The 22,399-nt window shown below is 30.9% G+C and overlaps 1 protein-coding gene across 1 annotated transcript in view; it reads left to right on the forward strand.

Annotated features, from left to right (window-relative positions):
- LOC143245457 (chitinase-3-like protein 1) overlaps positions 1–22,399 on the forward strand; it is a 45,732-nt gene that overhangs the window by 10,423 nt on the left and 12,910 nt on the right. Inside the window, exons 3-6 of the mRNA XM_076491820.1 lie at positions 3,449–3,705; positions 4,083–4,186; positions 4,889–5,012; positions 17,042–17,227. Coding sequence (XP_076347935.1) covers positions 3,449–3,705; positions 4,083–4,186; positions 4,889–5,012; positions 17,042–17,227 — 671 coding nt within the window. The remainder of the gene's footprint in view (positions 1–3,448; positions 3,706–4,082; positions 4,187–4,888; positions 5,013–17,041; positions 17,228–22,399) is intronic.

Here is a 22,399-nt window from a genome sequence, read left to right on the forward strand (position 1 = left end):
GTAAGTGAAATGCGTAAAGCTAGGACATTTTTCTAGTAGGTATATATAGGACTTTTACCAAAAAAGTCAGAGAAGTGAACACACTGAATACAATCATTATCTTACTGGGTATACAGCCACATATATACAGACATTCAAAATATTATAGCCTACAAAAACATCACGTTTTGCTAATAAATCTGAGCAATTTGCATGAAATGTTCCAACTATATGAGTTTGAATAGATATGATTCATTCTGGAAGTGTAACTATGTTGTCACCTGTCGATGGGCATGTAATTTGACCTTCATAATGTTCACCCTCAGAGTGTAAATGGGCAAGACGTCTTCTCGTTCTATTGTCTGTAACAAATAACAATGTAAAGTTGATCGTCTTAACTTAAAATATAATAAAACGTAGTATTTCATTTTAAACCATTTAAAAGATATTCCAATTGATAAGATTATGTTATCTCAATTAAAATCCGCAAAATAGAATGCATATCATGTTCATAAACACTGTCACAAACGGAAGTAGAATTAATAAAGTTGTAAAGGAACAAAGACTTAAACATGCTTAAGCAGCAAAATTCGGCTTGCTCGTACTTACAAATTTTACTGTATTTGTGCTTATCTCACACACATTACCTTTTGTAAATGTTCTAACAAATTTAAGATTGATGGTTCAACAACACCTTCTAGCCAGTGATGTCAGAATTAGCAGTTATAAATGGCCACTGCAAACCAAGTCCTAACCTTTAGACTTCTCTGTCTCATGTCTTCTCATGAGTAAAGGCTACCATTTGCGGATTTGTTGGGTTTTACTTATTATAATTTATCTCAGACGAGTCTCCCATTTATTATGTGACGTACACTAGGTAATAAGATTTCAAATAGCCGAAAACTTTAATGTAAATTTAGAAGTTAATAATATGTTAATATATATGAAGTTAATAATATGTTAATATATTTCAAGTTAATAATATGTTAATATATTTCAAGTTAATAATATGTTAATATATATCAAGTTAATAATATGTTAATATATATCATATTTAACATATCTACGAACAAGATTGATGCACACAATTTTCTTTCTTAACACGAATGTATTTTAATATAAAAATAAATTTGTAATAAAGGTTATTAGAAGGAGTTATTACAAATAATTAGTTATATACAAATATTTTACAAACTCTCAAACAATATTTTGTCTTCTATTTGGTTTAGAACTGAATATTTTATCAACGGTCCAGGTTCACGACAAGTAGCCCGGAATGGCCAGGTGGTTAAGGCACCTTGACTCGTAATCAAAGGGTTCTAATCCCCGTTACACCAAACATGCTCGCCCTTTCAGTAGTGGGGGCCTTATAATGTGAAAGTCAATCCCACTATTCGTTGGTAAAAGAGTAACCCAAGAGTTGGCGGTGGGTAGTGATGACTAGCTGCCTTCCCTCTAGTCTTACACTACTAGATTAGGGATGACTAGCGCAGAAGAGACCTCCTGTGGCTTTGAGCGAAATTCAAAAGAAACCGAACTACGAGAGTAAATTAATCTGGTTAATACACTGATACACTTAACTTGAATTAATTTGGTTAATACACTGATACACTTAACTTGACGGAAATTTTAGCTAGCTCTATTCTTCACACGTCAGTTGTTGTTTTTTATGTTGAAGTTATGCGATGGCTTCGTAGAAATACTAACATCCCAAGTTAATTCACTGAAGTTTGTAGCGTTCGCAGCCTGTAAACGTTCCTGTTCAAATATCTGTAGTTTCCCAATTAACAAGCATTTATCACCATTTTAGCTTCCAAAGTTTATAGTATACTGACTGTAGCGACCAAACAATATTCTATTAAATTTCTTGGAGCGTCAATTTATAATTTTTAGGCAAAATTCTCGAAAGTCCATTTGGCAATAATGTAAAATATATATTTTTGATTCTTACACTCGAGAATCTTCTTCAAATTTACAAATTAATCTCGGACAAACCTTCAGTTTATTATGTCACACATTACAATTTAAAAATGCCACAAACTGAGTTAAATTGTAATTTGAATTTAAAAGTTAATTAAATGTCGGTACGTAACAAGATTGATACACGCAATTTTCTTTCTTTTTTAAGTTTTTTTCTATCTGTACTGGAACTTCCTCGATATCTCATCGATTGCTCACGACGAGCGTATTAATTCTAAGTTGGTATAGGAACAGCTCTCTTAACATGTCACTACCTAGCTCTAGTTTTTTACCGCTTAAGTTATATAAAATCTTCGATAAAAAATATTAATGTCCGATGTTAATCAGCTGAAGTTAAGCGGTTTGTAATGTTTGAGATCTATAAACGTTCATGGTCAAGTATCTCTAGTTTCCAGCTATAGCTTATTTGTTTGTTTGTTTTTTAATTTAGCGCAAAGCTGCACGAGGGCTATCTGCGCTAGCCGTCCATAATTTAGTAATGTAAGACTAGAGGGAAAGCAGCTAGTCATCACCACTCACCGTCAACTCGTGGGCTACTGTTTTACCAACGAATAGTGGGATTGACTGTCATATTATAACGCCCCCACGACTGAAAGGGCGAGCATGCTTCTTGTAACGGGGATTCGAACTCGCGACCAGTTATAGCTTCCGAGATTTATAGTATGCTAACTGTAGCAAACTAACAATATAAACTGTCTCTTGGCGTATTCCGTTGGTTTACAACCTTCAGAGGAAAGTTTCTAAAACTCTTAACTAAGAAAACAATGCGGTATTTAAATACACATATATATTGTTGATTCTTACACTCGAGAATCTTCTACATACTTAGTAAATAGGCGGGAATTTCGCAGTACACATTTAATAGTTATACATGCATTTCTAAATATATATTTAACGAAACAAACATAGATATTGAAATAAATATATAATTGTAAATCCGTCACACAATCATTCACCAGCGCTTCCTGCTAGATTGGCTTTGAATCGAATAAGGAGATAAAGAATTGCTCCTTGAACGCACTACAGTTGAAAGTTTAAATGCTTAGAGGCATCGCACGCAAATCTTAGACTCAAAATCTGCTATCTGGCATACTGCCCAAGCCTGCATCTTCTCTGTACAAACAAGTATTAAATGGATAAACTACAAGTTTCACCTTTAGTCTTACTCCGGCCCCTACATTGACACCCAATTAATTTCATTGTGTTTGCATTTAAGTAGTTTTGAAATATTTATATAAATTATGAATTCTCAAAGGCTTGCTTATTAGCCTTCAATATGAAAGGATATTCATGTCCAATAAGAGTAACTGTTTAAAGACTATTGGAGTAAAATTATGATATTGTTTTTTTAGTTTGTCATGCTTATTTATTCATGATTAATTTTAATTCATTACAGTTTTTTCTTCAATTTAACAACTGTTATTTGGAACTGAAAGGACCAGTATATTCATGTGATGCCAATTGGTTTTTATTTGCACTTTTCTTATAGAAAATCTTAAGCGATTTAACAACCTGAAGAACAAAAGCGAGAGCTTAAAAACTTTAATAGCAGTCGGCGGCTATGTTGATGGATCACTAAAATTCTCGAAAATGTCAGCCTGGAAGTGGAGACGACGCAAGTTTGTTAAAAACATTGTACAGTTTGTACTCAAGTACGGATTTGATGGTGTGGATATTGACTGGGAGTTTCCTGGACAGAGAGGCGGAACTCCAGGGGATAAACAAAACTTCGTCCGTCTTTTAAAAGTAAGAGTGAGTGATTAAAAAAAAATGTTTTTCTCCTCGACTCGGGGAGTTCTGTAGTTTTGGATATTGTGTGATATTCACATATCTATAATAGTAGAAATATTGTCTCGTGGTTACAAGGCTCGGATTATTTTCTTGTATTCCAAGTACAGATGTTTATAATCTCATTCTGAGAAGCTTAAATTGACACACAAAACAACTGACAGTTAAAGTCTCTCAATGACAAAAACAGGCTAAAAGCATGTTACTGTCATTTGGTTATGGTGTTATATACTGTTGAAAAAACTAAAAGCAGACAAACATAAGCATATATAAAGTTACAAACGAAAGTTGTAAGACGAGAAGTAAACAGTAACTGATCAGTTATATGTTTCCAGGGATTAAGACAAGAACTGAACAAATATGGATTACTCCTATCAGTCGCTGTTTCAGCAATCAAATCTACCATTGATGTTTCTTACGACATTCCCGCTCTTGTAAGGTAAAATAAAAATATTTGGTATTTGGAGTGTTTTCAATTATTATTAAATTAATTACCAACAAAATACCAATTGCATTTCACAAAAGTACAGAAATAATTAGTTTATTTTCAGAACAAAATACAAAATATGGTTTAATTCTAAAACATTGTGCTGGTGTTACATTAAGTTATACAACAACAGTTTAAAATAAACTTGTGGTTTGCGAAATTCGATATGTGCTAAATAAATGTTTAGCAAAAAATTATTTATTTTCATTAAATACTATATACCAACAACAACAAACACAAGTAAATATAATGTTAAACTTTCGAGTGAATAAATGAAAAAATTGCTGCTGAAAAATATGTGATTTACTTGTTTTACGGTAATCGTTTTTGCTTTATATTTTAAATGTACAATTATCTAACATCGTGCTTTTAACCATTTTATTGAATCTCGATATTAATTTTTTACTGTTTATTTAATACATAAACTCGAATAATTACAATTTATTTAGATTACAGATTTTATTTTAAAAAACGAGCTTATAAAATGTTGTTATAAATTACACAGGTAGGAAATTTTATAAAATAACTTGTGGATCACTTTAATAGATTTTTTACTGAAAATGTTCACCGGTGAACAACGGTTGGTGATGTCGAAATTAGATACTTTGCCATGAAAGTAAATGCTCATGTTTTAATAGTCTTGCTTTCTTTCAGTTACGTGGATTTTATAAATTTAATGTCGTATGATTACTCTGACTCACGGGGCTGGACTACCAGCTTCAATTCGCCACTACATACCTCAACTATTGCTACAGACAATAGATTGTTTCTAAATGTTGTAAGTAATTAATTTTCCTATTATTATTCCTAATCAATAAATTCTAAAAACAAAAAGAACATTTCATTACTTTTGTATTATTGTTTGGTTTATAAACTCGAATTCAACAGGAATAAAATTTTAAGCATACATTTCAGTTATCCTAACTTTTGGTAAGTTATTTTTGACTTTGTCGTATCGTTCATAGTACTTTGTCTCCCAATTAATTGAAGGTTTTCTTTTATGAACTGTTTTATTGTTTTTGATCATATTGTTATAATCCTATAGTGATGTAGGAAGATGTTGCAAAACGGGGTTCCGACGCCTCTGTCAGGCATTTTATTTATAATTAATGTGATATTTCAAATGTTAATGTCGTTAAGAAATTCCAAAACAAACCTTTTTAATAATTTTGGACATAAATTAATAAATCGATTTTTTTAAACTTTGCTTTATAGACATTTAACACTTTCACAACACATACACATATTAACAATATAACTTATTAAATAGCATTAATCCTAATACTAATACAAAATCGAAATGTAGTGTAAGCTTTACCTGAAACCACTTTATTGAAATCCTTGATAATTTATACTTTAATTTTGTTTATAACTTAAAACCAAAGATGAAATAAAAGCCATCAGAAAACAGCTGCAAAATATATATTAAATGTTTATTAACTTTACAATAATACGATAAGTGACCATAATGCACTACTTGTTTGTAAATAATCCTAAAGTGATGTTGTAGTATGGAATGACATTATATAGACCCAAGTGCATAAAGTTTTTCACGAACTAAAATAGCGCATTAAGTCAAGTTTAAAGGTAAATAATTTGTCAATGAAATTATTTGGCTGTTATGTCACCAAAGTTAAAAATAAATAAATCAAACTTTTTTGTCAACGCAGACATTAAATTAAGATATCAATAAATATCTTTTCAGTTTCGCTCTCAAAACATTTGTAATGGATTTAATATTATTTTACGAAAACATTAGAGTTTTTTCGAATATTGTTGAACTTTAGAGAATCTTGCCTTAAAGCAGCGTTTCCCAAAGTGTGGTCTGCGACTCGGTACCAGTCCGTGAAAAAAACGCCATTCTCTACAAAACTAAAAAAAAATAAAAAAAACAACTAATTTCGACCCTTTTACTATCAACGGTAACTTTTATACTTTAATGAAGCCGTTGTTGTATATTAAAGAAAAGTGTAATTAAATCAGTTAGTATAAATATATGACAATAAAATTAACATTGTCAAATACATTATAATTTAAATTTTCATTTCATCTAACTTGGATTTCTCATCGCCTAAATTAAGCTAATGTAACAGGAAGAAAAAGTGAAAGTTTGTACTTAAGGTTACGAAACTATAGAAATCACAAATTGACACTTGCTTTCATACCTTTAGTCCCTCAGGAATTACAGTGTTCTTACTTAGTGTAATTTAGAGAGACCAAGATTAAGTTTTACGGTGTTGATAACCTTAAGATTTTTGTGAAATTCCGTAAATTTAAACCACATGTTAGCTAGACACGTACCCTGCTGAGTCCAAGCAGATCTTCCCTTGTTTGTAAGTGAGATCAAATAAGGGATTTTGTCTCACATAAAAGGACCATATGTTTATTCAAGTTAATCTATTCTTTAACACCAAAGTTTTAGGAATTTTATTCCAAATGTGCTAAATTTACCAAATATGTTAAATAATCTGAGGGTCAAGGGTTTGAATCCACGTTACGCCAAACATGCTCGCTCTTTTAGCCATAGAGGTGTTATATTGTGATGGTCAATGCCACTGTTTTGATTTGAAGATCAAACTGACTTCTTTCCCTCCTGATTTAAAATTGCTGTGAGATGAAAAACAGCATAATTCTTTTCGTAAGTTAAATTACTTCTTAAAAGAGCATTAATAAATATAAAGTTAATGTAAAGATTAAATAGCAATGAAGTATAATTTCTTTTATTTCTTTTGACATAGTAGTACTATAAAACAGATGTATATTCTATAATCGATGATTTATTGATAGAAGTATTGCTTCGAGCTTGATGTTGCGGCTGAGTCATGTCTTAGTGGATTATCTAATTAGGTATTTGAGAAGGCCAGACCTCATGAAAAATTACAAAAATAACCGATTCCTGGTTGGAAAAGTTTGGAAATCGCTGCCTTAAAAGACACAAACCGACGTGCCAAGAGGAAGTAATAAAATATTGAAGGCGGGTACAATCAGCATATTATAAGCCTCGGAAACTATAATTGCCAAAAATGCTTATTAATCAAAAAACTACCGAAATTTGACCAGGAACGTTTCTGGATTGTGAAAAATACAAACAATTTAACTTCAATGAATTAACTTCGGACGTTAGTACTTCTATGAAGACATTGTGTAATTTTAGCGGAAAAACTCACATGTGAAGAAGCTAATTAGTTCTCGTTATGTGAAGTCTACCTGTGTATCGACAGAGAATTAATTCGCTCGTTGTGAACCATTGATGAAATATTCCTTCATAAACCAAATAGAAGACTCAGTATTGCGGGTACGTTTGTAAAACTTTTTTTTAATAGAAATCATAATTTGCAACAATTGTGTGTAATACCAGTTATCATAAGTTATATTAGTGCCTCTTTATTAAAGTATATTTGTGTTAATAACGGAAATGTGTGTATTTCACTAAAGCTACACGAGGGTTATCTATGCTAGCCGTCCCTAGTTTAATAGTGCAAGACTAGAGGGAAGGCAGCTAGTCATCATCACCCACCGCCAACTCTTGGGTTACTCTTTTACTATCGAATAGTGGGATTGACCGTCACATTTTTGTTTAGGTATAGTTAGTTTACTATTACACTCAGAAGCTGTAACTGTAATGAACGTTTATTAAACGGAATAGAATACAAATATCTTAACGGAAACGTTTGTAGATTTCGAATATTATAAACAGTTTAACTTCGGTCGTTAGTATTTTTATGAAAACATTGTACAACTTCAGCAAATAAAAAACGCACGTGTAAAGAAGCTAGTTAGTTCCGTGAAGTGTACCTGTGTAGTTGTTGTTGAATTAAGCACAAAGCTACACAATGAGCTATTATTGCTCTGCCCACCACGGGTATCGAAACCTGGATTTTAGCGTTGTAAGTCCGCAGACATACCGCTGAGCCACGCATCAACAAAGAATGAATTCGCTCATTGTTAAACGTCAATAAAATATTCAGTTCCGGACCAGATAGAAGACTCAATGTTGTTAGTAAGTTTGTAAAACTTTTGTATATAAATCATTATTTGTAATAACCGTAATTATAAATTCTATTGTTGTTTGTGTATTAAAATATATTTATGTTAAGAAAGAAAGTTGTTTGTAACAGTATTGTTGGCAAATATCGTAAACTGGATGCATATCAACATTCAATTGACTTTCAAATTAGAATTAAAATTTCAAGTTCTTTAAAATTGTAATACATAACATAATAAATCGGAAACTCGTCCGAAATAATACGTAACAACAATCAAGATCATATATCTCTTAGAAGTCTTCATCAAACAACTATAAAAATACAAATAAGTAAATGCTAATTAACTTTATTATGATGCGTTAAGCAAAGCCAATGAACTACTTTTTATCTAATTAGGCTTAAAGTGAAGATGTAACGGTGAAACACATAACTTAGGCCCAAGTGCATAAACTTTCTCTTGAAAGAAAAAAATATGAATCCAGTTTTCTACCTGAATAATTTCTGAATGAAACAACTTTGTTGTTATATCACCGATGTTAAAAGAAATAAAAAAAAACCTTTACTCAATAGAAACACTAAACTAAAGAATCATTTTCACTCTCTACATATTTCAGTACTTAGAATAATAGCAATATCAGGTTATACTTTGGTTGCTAAGCAACATAGTATAAAAGACGCTTTGGAACACAGCTTTTCGAAACGACAGACACTGACTTTTACGTATGTTAGACGTTTACCATATATGTATGAATCATATGTGTGAAAAAAATCTAATATATTTAAAAACTAGTGTCGTGTCCTGTCATAATATATATAAAAAAATCAGTGTCTGTCCTGTTACAACTCTGCATACCTTCAATGGCTGTTATGTTACGTTGCTTAGCAATACGATTATGGAATATTATACAGTAATTTATCTATTTGGGGATGTTATACAGTGTTTGTTTTTTCTTCAATACTATACGATGTTATAGAGAGTATTCAAACTACTATGAAATTCTATGTACTATTTTTCTTTAACTATTAGAATGTTTTAACTGCTGTAGAAGTTATTCAATTTTTTAAACTATTATAAAATGCTATAGTGTGTTTTTGCATTAGATGTTATAGAAGTGTTTCTGAAACTATTATGGAATGTTATAGAGTGGTTTGTTAAGGTATTATCTGATATTATTATTAATCAGTGATGTCGAGAAAACCCAACTTGTAGAGAAATATATATGTAAAAACGGCTCGTTTGGATTGAGAAAATTTTTTACGTAAAAATATTATTATTAGTCTGTGTACTGAAAGAGTAAACTCAAAAATCTTGATAGTCAAAATGAACAAAATATATTTGTTGGTTTTTAATTTAATGTTATGTCAATTAAAAAGTTTTGTTTATAATTTATTTTAAGTCCGATGGTATAACAACAAAGAAGTTTGTGTTTTCTACAACAGACAGTTGCCGTTCATTCCAGTTTACTCATCATGAGTACTCTGTCTAAACAATATATCAGTGCTTATTTCTTCTTTCATGAGCAACGTTATGCACTTGTGCTCACACTATGTGATTTCCCATTGTGTCTTCACTTTAGTCTTAGATATAAAAACTTAGTTTTCTAGGCTCACTTATCCCATAGTGATAAAGCTAATTAACATTTTGTTACTTATATTGTTTTAATTGTTTGATAAAGACTTTTAAAAGTTCATTCATTTTGAGTTGCAGACAAAAGCAAAGCAAACATTTCTGGGAAATTTAATGAGGTAGTGTTATATCAAGAAGGGAAACTGCATTGCCTTTGTTTTTAAGAAAAGGAGACTTTATCGTTGGCAAAACGTTTTAGTTTTTTGCGATGGGTGCCCTTATCGAAAACAATCTCTACAGCAGGCTACTTAGGAAAGTTGAGTGCTCTTTTATTATAGATACACTCATTATGTTGATACCACACTTATTGGACAATAGTATTGCATATATGCTATGATCCCAGGCACTGGATTAACTGCACATTTCTTATCTGTTTACCACGTTCTTCGGAATATCACAGAAGCTTTTTTTTTCAACAGGAACCAAATTGTCTGATACGGTACAACCCCGTTAACACACATTCCCGCATAGCACGAATTTGGAAATAACGCGGTCAATCTTTGGCTCTCAATTTTCTATCACTAAATTAACGAATTTTGACACTTTTGTATAAGTACAATGATAACCGCTGTGACATCTTCTACTGGCTGTCTGCACATGACGATTGCTCAGCCTGTGAGCACGTGCCTGGTGAAGAGATTGTTCATAGCGTGATCACGCAAAAAGAAACAGCACCAGATTTAGAGTTTACCAAAGCAGACGACAATGACGACTTTTCAGCTCTACCTTACGAGGTCAATCACTGAAGCAATGTAACACCTTGAACTTTGTCCTTGATGGCTTGAAAGCCAGTCAAGATGTTGACAGTATACGCGTTCTGCAGCCAAGAACCATATTAGGATTTGCTCGTAGCCAGGAATGAGTTGGAATTGAGAATAAACATAAGATTTCTGAGATATTTTACATGTCATTACAATACTTTATGCAACTTTGTGTTTTCTGTTGGTACCCCGACATAACGCGGCCCCACGTTTAATGCAATTGAATTTCGTGTATCCCAACGATTGCGTTATAACGTGATTTACCTGTACATCTAAAAAAATAGTGTCTGTCCTTTCATAACACTGCATACCTTCAATGGTTTTTTATGTTATATTGTTTAACAACAAGCGTATATGATACAGTATTGTTACTTTTTTCAATATTATATGATATTATAGAGACTATTTAAACTACTATGAAATTCTATATATTGTTTTTTTTAGCTATCAGGATGTCACAGAGTGGTATGTTAATGTATGATCTGATATTATTGTTAAGGTATGATCTGATATTATTGTTAATGTATGATCTGATATTATTGTTAATGTATGATCTGATATTACTGTTAATGTATGATCTGATATTATTGTTAATGTATGATCTGATATTATTGTTAATGTATGATCTGATATTACTGTTAATGTATGATCTGATATTATTGTTAAGGTATGATCTGATATTATTGTTAATGTATGATCTGATATTATTGTTAATGTATGATCTGATATCACTGTTAATGTATGATCTGATATCACTGTTAATGTATGATCTGATATTATGTTAATGTATGATCTGATATTATTGTTAATGTATGATCTGATATTATTGTTAATGTATGATCTGATATTACTGTTAATGTATGATCTGATATTATTGTTAATGTATGATCTGATATTATTGTTAATGTATGATCTGATATTATTGTTAATGTATGATCTGATATTACTGTTAATGTATGATCTGATATTATTGTTAATGTATGATCTGATATTATTGTTAATGTATGATCTGATATTACTGTTAATGTATGATCTGATATTATTGTTAATGTATGATCTGATATTATTGTTAATGTATGATCTGATATTACTGTTAATGTATGATCTGATATTACTGTTAATGTATGATCTGATATTATTGTTAATGTATGAACTGATATTATTGTTAATGTATGATCTGATATTATTGTTAATGTTAATGTATGATCTGATATTATTGTTAATGTATGATCTGATATTATTGTTAATGTATGATCTGATATTATTGTTAATGTATGATCTGATATTATTGTTAATGTATGATCTGATATTATTGTTAATGTATGATCTGATATTATTGTTAATGTATGATCTGATATTATTGTTAATGTATGAACTGATATTATTGTTAATGTATGATCTGATATTATTGTTAATGTATGATCTGATATTATTGTTAATGTATGATCTGATATTATTGTTAATGTATGATCTGATATTACTGTTAATGTATGATCTGATATTATTGTTAATGTATGATCTGATATTATCTGTTAATGTATGATCTGATATTATTGTTAATGTATGATCTGATATTATTGTTAATGTATGATCTGATATTATTGTTAATGTATGATCTGATATTATTGTTAATGTATGATCTGATATTATTGTTAATGTATGATCTGATATTACTGTTAATGTATGATCTGATATTATTGTTAATGTATGATCTGATATTATTGTTAATGTATGATCTGATATTATTGTTAATGTATGATCTGATATTATTGTTAATGTATGATCTGATATTATTGTTAATGTATGAACTGATATTATTGTTAATGTATGATCTGATATTATTGTTAATGTATGATCTGATATTATTGTTAATGTATGATCTGATATTATTGTTAATGTATGATCTGATATTATTGTTAATGTATGATCTGATATTATTGTTAATGTATGATCTGATATTATTGTTAATGTATGATCTGATATTATTGTTAATGTATGATCTGATATTATTGTTAATGTATGATCTGATATTATTGTTAATGTATGATCTGATATTATTGTTAATGTATGATCTGATATTATTGTTAATGTATGATCTGATATTATTGTTAATGTATGATCTGATATTATGATGATCTGATATGATATTTGTTAATGTATGATCTGATATTATTGTTAATGTATGATCTGATATTATTGTTAATGTATGATCTGATATTATTGTTAATGTATGATCTGATATTATTGTTAATGTATGATCTGATATTATTGTTAATGTATGATCTGATATTATTGTTAATGTATGATCTGATATTATGTTGTTAATGTATGATCTGATATTATTGTTAATGTATGATCTGATATTATTGTTAATGTATGAACTGATATTATTGTTAATGTATGATCTGATATTATTGTTAATGTATGATCTGATATTATTGTTAATGTATGATCTGATATTATTGTTAATGTATGATCTGATATTACTGTTAATGTATGATCTGATATTACTGTTAATGTATGATCTGATATTATTGTTAATGTATGATCTGATATTACTGTTAATGTATGATATTATTGTTAATGTATGATCTGATATTATTGTTAATGTATGATCTGATATTATTGTTAATGTATGATCTGATATTATTGTTAATGTATGATCTGATATTATTGTTAATGTATGATCTGATATTATTGTTAATGTATGATCTGATATTACTGTTAATGTATGATCTGATATTATTGTTAATGTATGATCTGATATTATTGTTAATGTATGATCTGATATTACTGTTAATGTATGATCTGATATTATTGTTAATGTATGATCTGATATTACTGTTAATGTATGATCTGATATTATTGTTAATGTATGATCTGATATTACTGTTAATGTATGATCTGATATTACTGTTAATGTATGATCTGATATTATTGTTAATGTATGATCTGATATTATTGTTAATGTATGAACTGATATTATTGTTAATGTATGATCTGATATTATTGTTAATGTATGATCTGATATTATTGTTAATGTATGAACTGATATTACTGTTAATGTATGATCTGATATTATTGTTAATGTATGATCTGATATTATTGTTAATGTATGAACTGATATTATTGTTAATGTATGATCTGATATTATTGTTAATGTATGATATGATATTACTGTTAATGTATGATCTGATATTGTTGTTAAGGTATGATCTGATATTATTGTTAATGTATGAACTGATATTATTGTTAATGTATGATCTGATATTATTGTTAATGTATGATCTGATATTGTTGTTAATGTATGAACTGATATTATTGTTAAGGTATGATCTGATATTACTGTTAATGTATGATCTGATATTATTGTTAATGTATGATCTGATATTATTGTTAAGGTATGATCTGATATTATTGTTAATGTATGAATTGAAAGAGTAAATTCTAAAGTTCAGATAAGTTTGATAAGTTTGTTTGTTTGTTTTTGAAATTCGCACGAAGCTACTCGAGGGCTATCTATGCTAGCCGTCCCTAATTTGGCAGTGTAAGACTAGAGGGAAGGCAGCTAGTCATCATCACCCACTGCCAACTCTTGGGCTACTCTTTTACCAACGAATAGTGGGATTGACCGTCACATTATAATGTCCCCACGGCTGAAAGGGTGAGCATGTTTGGCGCGACGGGGATGCGAACCTGCGACCCTCAGATTACGAGTCGCACGCCTTAACACGTTTGGCCATGGCTGGCCAGATTGTAGACAAAAACACGGTAATAATTACCAAATGTTTCACTGAGATGGTGTTATTTCAATAAGAAAAACTGTATTGATTTTGATTTTAAGTAATGAAGGCTGAATAAAATGCATTGTTGACAAATATTTTTTAAGTTTTGTGTGATGGATGAATCCAGTGGAAAAAGTCCCTTCAGCTCCTAAGCGAAGATAAGTGTTTTATTGTAGTGAATGCGGTTATTACATCAATACTCAAACACTTACTAGAACAAAGTGTATACAGTCTTCTTTGCATAAAATTAAATGCAATACAATTTTTTAAATTGAAGTAACACATGGAATGACAGAGGACGGTTATAAACGACCCGTTAGACAATCATATTGCATAAAACTATGATCTAAGAAAATCGGGTTGACCACACGTTTCATGTTTATTCATAACTATTTCAGAAAAATTACTGTTGAATTCTTTCAACGATCACGTGCTAGTATGTTTTATGTTCATTAAGATTTCTTCATGTCAATGGTAGATATTTACCATAAAAAACACTAAAGATATTGTGGGTTTTGAAAGATGTATTGTGTGCTTTATACCGCAGTTAATGTTTATTTTATAAAAACAGTAATAATATCATATTATAAATCTACAAGTCTCCCTTATATCAACAAGCTATATTCAAGTAAAGCAAGTATTTTTGGTTGAAAAAAGAGATAAAAAACACACACTATCTTGAACTAGATATTTCAACAATCCGAAATTTCAATATAACTGTTGAACGCGGGTGTTACGATACTAAATGAACTCGCACATTTATTCACATACGAGGTCTGTTCAAAAAATACGCGGACTGTTTGAATTGCGCGGCTCCAGTTGGTTCCAGGGGAATCCGCTTGGTGTCTCTAGGTTCGCACAGATCAGCTGATTACGACGCCATTTCCCGATTGCAGATATCTTCATTTGTGTATTAGCTACGCGGTTTTAAGTGAAGTGCGATTTTTTTCGTTTGGTGGATTTCAGAATGAATGACCTGAAGGAGCAATGACATGCTGTGAAATTTTGTGTTAAACTTGGAAAATCTGCGACTGAAACTTTTGCTATGCTTAACACGGCTTACGGTGATGTTGCTATGAAGCGTACGGCATGTTTCAAGTGGCATGAACGTTTTAAGGATGGTCGACAGTCCATTGAAGATGATGAGCGTCCTGGACGTCCTTCCACGTCAACTGACGACCCACACGTCGACAAAATCAACACCCTGGTGCGGACAAATCGACGTCTGACTGTCAGGGAGCTTGCTGAAGAGTGTGGGATATCAGTTGGATCTTGTTACGAGATTTTGACCGAAAAATCGAAGATGCACTGCGTTACTGCGAAATTTGTGCCTCAGAACTCGTGAGTTTTTGGCCAAACACTCGATCACTGTTCTTCCCCCCCCCCCTACTCACCTGACCTTGCTCCTTGCGATTTTTTCTTGTTACCCAAACTCAAAAGACCCTTGAAAGGAAGAAGATTTGAGACGATTCCCGAGATTAAGGCAAATGCAACGAAGGAGCTGGAGGACATTACAAAAGAAGCGTACCAGGACTGTTTCAACAAGTGGAAACACCGTTGGGATAAGTGTGTGCGTTGGGGAGGAGAGTACTTTTAAGGGGTCCCAGACCTGTAACTTCTAAATAAAGTACATTTTGTTTTATGACGTCAGTCCGCGTATTTTCTGAACAGCCCTCGTATGTATAAACAGATAGATACACATATGCGCAGCGTTATTGTGTCTTTCTTTCTTATATCTATACTTATCTTAAGTTCTTAGATTATACTGTAATCATATTCTATATAAGATAAAATAAGGCAGCACTATTTTAATATATGATGAAAAACTTGACGTAAGTATGCATTACCAGATATTATTAGAAATTTCAAATGTTTATTAATAATCGGTATTAAACTAGTATAATTATTTTATTAATAATAATATTTGAAGAGTACTTTTTCTAATGAAATATTTAGTAATGACAATCATATTTCAAAATAATGATGCAAGCTAGTAGGAGTGTGAATACCAAATATTAACATAAAACTTATTATTTCGTTATTTATTTGTAGGTAGTCAGTGAATGCATGAAATGGATAGTTAAAGTGCTATATCATGCCATTATCTTCACATAAGTCACCATTTTGTTCATACATCATCAAATACTATGTTTCATTGCTGTTAATATCTAGTTTTGAAGCATTGTAACTTGACTGTAACATAAATCTATTTCAATATCTATTAAAACTCATATCCCTCTCAGTACAGATGTGCTATTGTCAGTATTATTACACCATTTCTGGTTAGGTCCGACTTAAGCTTGACTGTCATAAAGTTGTATATGGATTACTAAATCATAGGAAACGCATGTTTGTGATTTAAAAAAATAAACAAGAGTCGTTGATTAATAATTACATTCACATTATGTACATATGTCTACATAAAAAAAAAATCATCTGAACTTTAAATAATTATAATCGTCTGTATCCAAACTAACGAGTGTTGAACATTTACAGAAAAACTGAAAAAAAAATCAAACTTATTTATGTAATTTTTAAGCCGTTATTGCTTTAAGTAAAAGACAATGCACCTACACTCGATTACTAATAATGACTAATTAATAAGAGACTGTCATTCGCGTACATAACTATTTTTTTTTCTATTACAGGAGTTTTCTGTCAATTACTGGATTGAGCTTGGCGCACCATCTCGTAAACTAGTCTTAGGTATACCTTTTTATGGCAGAACTTTCACTCTTAAAGATCCACTAGTGAACGGTATTGGTGCTCCTACATCTGGTCCAGGAAGAGCAGGACCCTTTTTAAATGAAACTGGTACTTTGGCATTTAACGAAGTAAGCTTAATTTCACTCTTCATATAAGCTCTCTTTAGTATATGGTGGAGTGCGAAACAGGTTAAACTTTTAACATTTAACTAAAATAAAGGCAAGATACAAAACTTTACGTCGCATTACTTTATATATATATACATATGTATATGTAATTTCAAATATTTCCCCACGATAAAAATGTGGTATAGTTAATGTCATACTTTTTCTTTAGTATTTCTTATTAAACTTATACGATAAATTCTCCTACAAAAAGACAAACATTTAGAAAATCTACAGTATCATCCAGAAACGGATTTAATTCTACAGTTTATAAATATTTCATAGAGAATCTTTTTGAAATTTTACCTCTTTTGTAGATTTGTATGAAACGCGAATCTTTACATAATAATTTTATATTGCATTAATTTTCTATGTTCCAGAAATATTTATCCAATAATATGTTTTTCAAACACAATATTAAGCCGTGGTTTCGTACCTGTAAATTAAAAGACAGCATCGTTGACTATCTCTCTTACATACAGGGTAAGTGACAGGGACTACAACATCAAGTTCAAGTACAGACACAAAGCTAAACCTTTATTGACTTCACTGTTGAAATAAATAGTTAGTATATAATTTTGTACTCGTGTCTTATAAATACCACTCATGCATATTTAGTTGCTGTTGTTGTTGTTTTCTAGCGCAAAACTACGTAATAGGTTATCTGCGCTCTAACCATTGAGGGGAAATGAACCCAAATTTTAGTATTATAAGTCCATAAAGTTACCATCAATCCAATCTAAGAGTAGTGCATAGGATAGTGAAAGAAATGCATTTTAATAACATCAGCTCTCAGAAAATTGCTCATGTCAAGTGATGAAATTATTATGTTATGGTGTAGTAATACAAAAACAACTTTTAACAACTAAATAGTAGATTCCACAAATTTTAGATTTCCAAGGAACATTTCAGATTATGATTTATTTTGCATATATATATTACATTTGGCGAGCATTTCTGGAAGAGAAATTTGATACTTATTTTTCATAAAGCATTACATTTCATCTCAATATTTTTAGTATAACAGCTTATTCAGAAGAAAGTTCGTTTATATATAAACTATATGATTTAGTCAGAGTTTTCACAAGAAACAAACAAAAGTGAATTGGCAGCTACCGCCTAGCTTAAAATGACACTTTCAATAGAAAAACTTGAAGGACTAATATACAAATGTAGTGTAGAAAAGATGAAATTCCTGAAGTCTTTCGAAACGTCGTTCTTTTAATCTGAGTTACTTTTCTGGATTAGTTATCCGATACTTTCTTTACACATGTCACTCTGAACTATGTAGTTGCTGGTCATTTCACCATTGTTTGTTCAGAACAATGTTCTATTTAATAATGAAACACACTTAGAAGAACTTCTATCGCCAAATAGTTCCGAGTCCAGTTGTTGTTAAGTTTATTAACAATGCGAAAGCTTATTTTATTCTGGCATCTTTTCGATTTTGGAACTTCATAGCAATGCAAATATTTTTTATAAGTTACAGATTTTTTAGTAAGGAATACTTAAACTGGTACACGGATCTTGACGATAAAAAGTGTATTTGTATTTAAATTAACATCTAACAGTATAACTGTGTATTTATATAAATAAAAGCGACAGTGGTCACTTATATTTTTGCATATTGATTGATACTAGCAAATTGAAAAAGTATTTAAAACTAAATAGATAAACTAAAAGCTAGATGAATTTCTGTAAGTGGAAGTTTTGTGAAAGAATTAGATAAAATTAGAAAAGTCAGGGGAAATAACATTTAGAGTCGTACCTAAGTACTTGTTTATTCTAGAATTGTTTGATTTTATTAAGGCTGAATTTACTGTGTTAATGACAGGTTCATGTTGTAGCGTAGAGACATTCTGGTCAGAAAACTGTGATAATTTTTGTTCGTATTTTCATGGACTTTGGTGTTCTTTTAACTGGAGGTTTAGAATACGTTCTCTTAAGTCTACGTAAACGGCTCTACAAGTGATATACTATATTTTGTAAATGTTTCCTGGCAGGTGAATTCGTTACATAATTTTCTTGACGTATTATTATTCCAGGGTTGAAAATTAATCAAGTCGTTATGTTAGGATTATTTTTACATGTTAATATTTTCCAGAGTTGTGTTATAGTTACACTAATATTTGTTTATGTAAAAGACAGTGTCAGTGATTAGATTTCTTTCATTTTGTGGATGTTTTTTTGTTTCTTAAAAATATCTTGTATATTGTTTTCAAATTCATTAATAGCCTGTTTAACTACTGTAATAAGAAACTGGTTTACGTTAATAATGTAATTTCTTCCTTGATGCTTTCTGTGGCGCTTATAGTGTATTTAACTTAAGTATGTTTTTAGAGTGCCTAATTACTGGTAGATTACGTTATTGAGAAACAGTTTATTTAATTTCTGCTGTATGTGTTTTTCCCATAATATCATTGGTAAATTCTTGGGGTGTTCATGTAATGTTAACATTAAAAACTTGCCTAGTTATTTTCATTCTCACCTGTAAATAAGGTAAATATGTTCAAAATTCAGATATACTTTTAGTTTTACTCTGATAATGTAGTTGTAAACTCAATCGATAACTTTTGGAAACAACCCGAACTGTTTTGTTAAAAAGGTTATTTATGTTCTGGAGACAAGTTGTATCCAACAATTAGATGTTGATGTGCGGGACAGAACCTTTCCTGAATCTGTTTAAAAATATTGAAAAGGAAATTGCTTATTAACGAGGAAAAGAAATTGACTTGCACAGCGTACCCTCCACTTTTGTGGTCTTTCGCCTTTCGCTACAGTTTTACTCTGCCAAAACCTACAATTTTGAAAGAGTTACTTTTAATTTTTCTACACCATTCTAAATGACGCATGGTTGATACAGTACCTTTAAACTGAAATGGACTGAGCATTACCTTTCCTCGTAAAGTAACAAAAAGTTGTAAGTGACCATTTTATCGGTCCAGTGTCATGCTTTCAGGTTTCAATTGCTAATATGTAAAATAGGCTTTTCAAGTTGTTGTCTGTTCTGATGTAAAAATGACAATAGGTGTCGCATGGAATTGTGACAACAGACCAAAAGCTGATCCTGTGTCGTTTCACTGGTAAGTTCACGTATTTTGTACCTTTTTCCCCCATCCGCAAAGAAATGAATATGAATTGATTTGCCACAAATAACATATTACACTGTCAGCTGTAGAACTTAAAATTTAATGGAAGGCAAATTTACTTAATTAATTGAGCTTTAAAATTAAAGCAACATGTATTCAAATCCAAAGTTTTCTGTCAGTTTAATTATGATATAGTAGTTGTCAATTCAATCGATTTCACGTAGTTTGAAATTTCAAACATCTTTCCATGAAAAAAAATGAATGTAAATATGTTGGGACACAAGTGGTATCGAACAAACGTGTTGTTTTGAAGCAAAATGTGTCGATAGAGCAAATCAAAATTTTCGTCCGACGGATAATACTTTATTTTCTGTATTATCATTTTTGATCATCTACAGAAGATATATTATCATAATGACTTAGGAATATACTTTTTTAAATATTCAAATTTGTCCTTAGATTTTAAAAATAGTACTAACTGTATATTATAAAAATATTCTGCTGATGTTCAACTGATTAGTTTTTATTGAATTCTTTATGACATCAGTAGACTCAATAGACAGCCGATGTGGCTTTGCTATAAGAAAACGCACACTCGTTATGACATAAAGTTTTTATTGTTAAAGTTTTTTACTGTATGAAAAATTATTATAACAAACTGAATAAAATAAAATGATATCACGTTTAGGCCTATGTTACTTTTGGAAAACTAATCAGCATACAAATGTTACTATTTACTATATTTATAATTAAATATTATGAGAAATCAGACATGTTTTTAATTTATTAAGCACTTATTATATCATTACTATTTTTAATAGCGCTTATTACTATATATGACTTTCATATAATTACTATTTTTAATAGTGCTTATTGCTACATATTGGTGTGTAGACATATTATAATTTTCTTCTTGAGTGGCACTACAACATTTATACATAAGTTAACAGTAATAAGAAATTTGATAGTAATTATATTAGTCAAGCAATAAAGCAGATTGTCCATGTAATTAAATACTCGTTAAAAAATTAAAAAATACACTGCTGGTTAAAATCTTGAGGCCAATGAACATATAGAAAAAATATGCATTTTGTGTTGTTAGACTCAACCACTTATTTGAGTAGAGCTTCGAAAGATGAAAATAAGAAAAGGGAAAATAAAAATAAAAAACTTTTTAGCATTTAATATGGAAAATGTGAACACTATGAAATTAGCCTAAATACTAGCTGGTCAAAAGCTTAAGACCATATTGAAATGAAGCATTAATCGGTAAACACGTAACGAAATTTAGTAATTTATGTTCAAGCAAAAGCGTTGTGAACATTTCCCACTGACATCTCCTGTTTTACATTGGGTAAAAACAAGACAAAGGCTAAAAAGCTGACAGAGTTTGAACGTGGCAGAATTGTCGAGCTGCAAAAGCAAGGTCTCTCTCAGCATGCCATTGCTAATGAGATTGGGCGTAGTAAAACTGCTGTTGAAAATTTCTTAAAAGACCCCGAGGGATACGGAACAAAGATTTCATGTGGTCGGCCCAAGATAATTTCGCCGGCGTTGAGCAGGAGGATTCGACAGGTTGTTCGGAAAAACACTAGCCGATCGTAGAACCAGATTAATGCCCTTACGGTCGCAGAATGCAGCTCAAGAACAATAAGACGGCATCTACGAGAGATAGGCTTTAAAAACTGTAAACGTCTTCAAAGGCCACGCCTCCTTCCACACCACGAAACAGCTCGGTTAAACTTTGCTGAGAAGCACCAAACATGGGACGTAGAAAATTGGATGAAGGTTTTGTTCTCTGATGAGAAAAAAATTAACCTGGACGGTCCAGATGGTTTCCAACGTTACTGGCACGATAAGGATATCTCACCGGAGACATTTTCTACACGATACATTGGAGGAAGTTCCATCATGATCTGGGGTGTTTTCTCCTACCATGGAACAATGGAGCTTCAGGTTATACAGAGGTGTCAAACAACAGCTGGCTACACTGGCATGCTGGAAAGAGCATCCTTATTGACTGAAGGCCCTCGCTTGTGTGGAAATG

The sequence above is a fragment of the Tachypleus tridentatus genome, chromosome 2 (assembly GCF_004210375.1).
Source record: "Tachypleus tridentatus isolate NWPU-2018 chromosome 2, ASM421037v1, whole genome shotgun sequence".
NCBI lineage: Eukaryota > Metazoa > Arthropoda > Merostomata > Xiphosura > Limulidae > Tachypleus > Tachypleus tridentatus.